This window comes from Vidua macroura, chromosome 1 (assembly GCF_024509145.1).
Source record: "Vidua macroura isolate BioBank_ID:100142 chromosome 1, ASM2450914v1, whole genome shotgun sequence".
Lineage (NCBI taxonomy): Eukaryota > Metazoa > Chordata > Aves > Passeriformes > Viduidae > Vidua > Vidua macroura.
This window is the reverse complement of record NC_071571.1, coordinates 103,912,526-103,918,722: the sequence shown is the minus strand read 5'-3', so window position 1 is coordinate 103,918,722 and position 6,197 is coordinate 103,912,526. Positions and strand designations below refer to the sequence as shown.

The 6,197-nt window shown below is 42.6% G+C and overlaps 1 protein-coding gene across 1 annotated transcript; it reads left to right on the top strand.

The window, feature by feature from the left end:
- Nucleotides 1-2,359: 2,359 nt before the first annotated feature.
- Nucleotides 2,360-3,388, top strand: LRRC30 (leucine rich repeat containing 30). Its single transcript, XM_053997463.1, has one exon. It carries the CDS (start codon nt 2,360-2,362, stop codon nt 3,386-3,388), a length of 1,029 nt encoding a protein of 342 aa, XP_053853438.1.
- The last annotated feature ends 2,809 nt before the right edge of the window (nt 3,389-6,197 follow it).

The following is a 6,197-nucleotide window of genomic DNA, read 5'->3' as shown; positions in this document are numbered from 1 at the left end:
AGTCCCCAGGCATAAACTTCAGTGTGTTTTGGAGATGTTCTCATCCAAAAATATCTGGCCAGCCATGGGGGGAGGCAACGGTTACAGGGAGACTGTGCTTCCTTTTGTTTTGTTTTCACTTGTCACCAAAAGTGACCATCAGAAGAAAGAGTTCTGAAGTGACCATGGGGCCAAGGTCACAAGTGAGAGCCCAGCCATAGGGAGCAAAGCTGATCTCTGGCAGATTCTCTGCAGCCGATTCCTCGTTTCAGAACTGAGACTAAAAGAAGGGAAATGACTAATTTTACAAATGCTCTCTAAAAAGCCTTTTTCTTCCCTTTGCATTTACCACTGCAGAAGTAAAATGCCATGTTCAAATCCATGGATGCTCTCTGATAATAAGTGCATTTTTAACAGCAGCTGGGCAGACAACTCAAAGGCAGAGCTCATGAGGGGCTCATGCTTTCACTTCTCCACCCATTTGGGATGAAGTGCCACATTTTAGGGCCCCAGCATGCAAGGCCCAGTCTTGCCCATGCCACTGGGTTTCCTCTTCCCCCGAGCATCTCCTCTGCCTGCAGCATCAGGGTTATTGCTGGCACTCTGGGCAGCATGTGGGGATGATGGTTAACAGGACTGAGTCAGTACGGCTGCGATGGCAATTAGTGTAACATTTGTATGTGAACTGACAAATACTGGCAAAAAAGCACTTGTGAGGGAGGGATCAGTGACTCACAGGCTGCCAACTCACTCTAACCAGATACAACTGGCCTCAGCCTTTTTCAGGCTCACCCAGGCACTCCAGAGAATGCAATATTTCAGCCTCAGCACCAGCTGGTTTTATGCCACTCAGCTCTGTTCAAACACAGGTTTTAATTGCGTGGCTCACTCAGCTCCCACTGTCTCGCACTGCCTGCTGTGGTCCTGACTGGTGCAGGACCCCACTCATCAGACACAACTGCAGGAATGCCCCCTCTCTTCTCTCTCTTCCCAAGCAGATGCAGATCTGTGAGGGACTCAAAGCTCAAAGGAGACTGCGTGGTGCTTGGCAGTAAGAAGGGGCTGTGGGGATTGACTCCAAAGTGGTTGCTGGTGTGCTTCGACTTCCGGCTGCAGTTTTCTGCATAATCCTTTAACATCAGCGTAAACACAAGGTTATAAGGTGAGGATCTCTGAAATAAGGTAGTAAGGGAGGGTACATTTATCACCAAATCTCTCAGAAGGCAGCAACACATCTTCATCACCATGGATTCAACAGAGAGGAAAAGCCCTGAAAGCCTTGCACTATTTGTTGCAATTTTCACCTAGGTTGGATGATACCTGAAGTTTTGCAGATCCTTTTTATGGTCCCTTTGAGTTTAAATTTAGTGCATACATATTCCCGTAGCAATACAATTTCCTTTCACCAGCAGAGCTCACTTCAGCTGTTGTTGGGTATTATTATACCTCGCTGCTCCTTTCCTCTTCCACCAGCCCCTCTATATTGGATCTAAATGTCACTTATATTTCAAGCTATTTGATTGCTAGTCCCCCTGTACCCCAGAATAGCCCAGGAAGACCTGAAAGTTCACAAGGAAAGGGACATCATGAAGCTCCATTTTCTAGAGTAGAAAAGAATCAGACTCCAAAAATCTGATTGATAGATGTGAAAGTAGCACAGGACATTTAGAACAGAGTAATTTGGTTAGAACTATGTGGTATGACTGCTCACACTTGGTGCTGTGAGTAGCAAGAAATTATCCAAGTGGACACAGATACTACTGGGCAAAATGTCACTGCTGCAGTGAATTTGGCACCCTTTCTGGAAAGAAAGAGGCCAATCCTCACCGCAAAGGACATATAAAAGCTAGAACTTTTTGTGAACATTATTTTTGTTTAACTTAGCAGAAAACAAGGACTGACATAAAAAGTTTTTATCAGTGTTTTTGCAGCATGCTAAATTTTCTGGTAGACTGGTAACAACTTCAGAGAAATCAGGAACCAAAATAAAAGTGATTAGGAAAACATCCTTTAAATCTGAGCTGAAATGATGGCTTCTTTGCTTGTTTCCTTCTTTAGCTTGCTTGTTTGTTTTTTTTTGAAACCACTCTTGCTAATTGTCCTGCAGTCATGGTATGTACCAGATAGCCAAGAAAGCTGACATGGTGAAGTTATATACAGCATCCTTGTGACCTTTTTGCACTGAAGATACATGTCTGTCCAATAAAGCCCAGGCCAAATGACAGTGACAGCTGTCTTGTGGCATTCAGTTTGAATTGAACAGGTTTGCTCACAAGTCAGGAGCAAGTGTTTCATTACAGACTGTGCACCAAGATCAGCATAAGCCCTCAAAAGTGAAACTTTCCCTCAGCAGCTATGGAAACTGTTCCGGTGGACTGAGATGCATTTCACAGGCTCCTCCCTGTCTCCTTGCTTTGACTTTCCCACCTCCTGCAGGCTGTCATCCTCTGTTGGCATTTGCATATTGCAACGGAATAAAACCTCAGTTCTCTCAGGAGTGAACCAGAGTGTTATGGGAACTGAGCACTCGAAGAACAAGGAGCGAAGGAGCATGGTTTTCCTTAGGAAAGGCCCGAAGCTGCCTGCATGGGAAGATGCCCTTCTGGCAGGGAGAGAGCCCAAGTCACTGCTGAAACGGGGATTGCGTTATGTCAGCTTGAGCCTCATAATGAAAGGGATGACCAGCACACCTGACTTCTTGTGGGGACTGCATGAGGTGCAGAAGCTGAACCTTTCACGCAACCAGCTGGTGGTGATTCCTCCTTCGCTGGGGAAGCTGGACAGACTGGTAGTGCTGAACTTGGGTGGCAACTGCCTCAAGTGCCTACCTAAGGAGATTGGGCTGCTGAGGAACCTGAAGGTCTTGTTCGTCAATATGAATTGCCTGAAAGAAGTGCCAGCAGAGCTCAGCTTGTGCAGGAAGCTGGAGGTTCTGAGCCTCTCACACAACTGCATCTCACAACTGCCTTTGAGCTTCACCGACCTGACAAGTTTGAGGAAACTGAACCTCAGTAACAATCGCTTTGTGCAAATTCCCCTCTGCATTTTTGCCCTGAGGAGCTTAGACTTCTTGCACCTAGGGTCCAATAAGCTGGAAAACATCGCAGAGAGTATCCAGTATCTGGTCAATCTGCAAATCTTTATCGTGGAAAATAACAACATACGCAGTCTGCCACGGTCCCTGTGCTACATCAGCACTCTGGAGTTGCTGAACGCTGATTACAACGCCATACAGACCCTCCCCGATGACCTGTACCTGCTGCGCCGCCTGCGCCGCATTGCCTGGAACCCCATGGACAAAGGCCTCCACATCGCCCACAACCCCTTGTCCCGGCCCCTGCCCGAGGTCGTCGAGGGGGGGCTGGATGTCCTCTTCAACTACCTCAGGGACAAAAAGGAGCGCAACTGAGCTTCCACTGAGCTTGGCATTAGGCTGTCATTGAGACTCAATTGCATCGGAGAGCTTTCCTGCACAGGCATTTCCACTTCATAATGCTCGGATTTTGAAGGCTATGGGTGGCTTTAGTAATAGTTGGAGGAAAACAAGTAAAGTATGATGGTCTTGATTAAGTGTGGGAAGAGCAAACTTTCTAAAAATAGCCACCTCTCTAACCTTGACTGCTGTGGTACTTGGGGGTTTTTATAGAAAAAAAAATACAACACAGTCGAGATAAAATATTTGCTCTTCATTTGACAGAAACAAATTAAAGCAGACTGCCAGAAATGCAGAAATGTATATTTGACAGCTATTAGGCTGAAGAAATATTAATATAAGTTAGACTTTCTCTCTGTGATTGCAATTGCATTTCTACTCCTGCTCACTTCTTCATACACAGGTAAACCACGACATAAACAAACACTGCTGTCCAAGTGAATCTCAAGGAAAATGTTTGCTTTTGGCAGTGAATATATCCTGAGCTATATTAGCTCACAGACAATATATTACTGGTCAGTTCAATACCACTTGTTGTTTACCCCACAGCTGTGCTCTGGTCTGTATAAATTACAGGTAGAGATTGCCAGTGATGAGGCAATTTGCCAGTTCTTTGGAAATAGATCCCAAACATCCCCAGAGCTCCTACTTCCCCTGGTGAGACAAGCAGCCCTTCACATGGAGCCTCCTAGGATGCTGACAGCAGTGCTTCACATCAGCTGGGAGCAGCATCTGCACAAAGCAGAGAAATGACTGTGGCTTCTTCCCTCACACAAAGGATGGAGTTGCTCATTGCTAGATGTACAACTGCTTTCCTTTCCCGTATCTCTCAATCTAAGCTATGAAGTAACTTTACTCAAGAGGCAGCACATCTCCTAAATGCGAAATATTTCTTTCAGGAAAAGCAGCATCAACCCAGTCATCACCTTAAGTAAGAGCTTCAAAAACAAATAGTTATTTCTGGGATTTTCAGTATCAGCCAATAGTATAAAAGTCAGGTCTTATGTGGTTTCTCATATTGATCTTCTGTGAATGTCCTTCATCAAAGTTTTATCTGGTAATAAAGAGGCAGTATGAAAGAGCTGTTAACAATTTATGCAACATGGGGTTTTTTGTTCCCTCACACCAGCATAAAACAGAAGTAGCTCTGTTGAAATCAGTTGAGATAAATGCTTGTAATGGCAGTGTAAGAGAGGAATGAAATTGTAATTCTTGAGCTAAGTATGAGTATTCAAAGTCCTTTTCAAAGTGCTTCCTATGTCAAATCTCAGGAATATATTATTTTCTAAAACTTATTTTTTTCAAAATTATGAAAGGCTGCGAAAGGCTGATCCTGCTTCTAGTGAAGTTAATGGACAATGCCAGGCTGAGGGAAAAACTCCTCAGCAGAGCTAGAAGCAGCCTGATAACAGCAGACAATTTTGTAATTCATAGGTACATGTGAGTAAACACAGCACCTTTGGTCACACTGACATTATCGGTGTGATATTGAATGCCAGCAGTGAGGAATCGGTGCTCACAGACCTACCCTGGGTCTGCCTGCCCTGATATTTTATTGTGGTGGCTTGTTTTGTTATGATTTTTTATCTTAATTGAGAATTTAAGTGTTAGGCCCAGAAATCAAAGTCTCCGAGTGTGCAGTCAAGGACAAATCTTATGTCTCTAGCAAACATGAAACAATTTTGAAGGATATTTTTGCTCAAGCATTAAGAAAACAAAGCAATAAAACAATTATTTTGTGAATTTTTATAACTTAGTACATGTTTCAAATGCAAAGGTATTTTATGTGTAGCTTTACATATATTTATTTCACCCATGCAAAATTCCAAGTTTTTAATGAACAATGCATGTAATAAATTAATATGTGATTCCATTAGCAACAAGCAATAAAGCTGCAATTATTTTTAGAAATACCAAGAGATAATTCTGCGAGGGGATTAGGGCCAGATTATTAACTTTTCTAAATGCCCATTTCATATCCCTAAGTCTGGCATGCACGTAAACACTGCAATATTGCTTTGCAGGAAAATTAGATGCCTATGGCATTAATCACCTGAAAAGATTTTCCACATGTCAGTACCCAGGATTATATGACACCGGATAGCCTCTGATATGATCTGACTAGAAGAGGTATGCACAGTAATTTACATGGAAGATATGAGGCTGGGCTCTGTGTGTTCATTAGGATACCACTACAAGGGTGAGAAACACTGAACGATTCAAGAAAATGATCTCCAGACAGAGGATTAAAAGGCAAATTTGGACATAATCAAATGCATCTGCAAAAGCAGTTATAATATGAAGTGCAATGCCAATAATTTAAAATTAAATTATTCAATTGAATAATAATGACGTTTTACTCAGGCTAATAAACCTTTGCAAGCATATGAAACACATAAAAGTGACTGCCTTTTTAAACAGAATAATAAAATTGATTGAATAAATGGTGCTTTAATGTATAATTCAGATTTTACCATTAAGAAAATAATTTCTACTGATCTGCTTTAGTTTTTTTTTTTTTCATTCCACAGTCAAGGGCCCTGCAAATACCTTTCTCAGAGACACAGAAAATTATCTCTCACAAATGAGGGTAGTGTTCTGAATTCTTCCTGTAAAAAGAAAAGACTGTATACCACTGTTATTGTATAGAAATATGCATGAAAGGCAAATAATGGCATCTGTATTTGCATCTGAGTGGAAGCATGATAGAAGAAGCAAGCAAGGGCACAGGAGGGAAATAGAATGCGTAACGTCACGTGCCGGCTCTAGTTTTGAGCGGGGCATT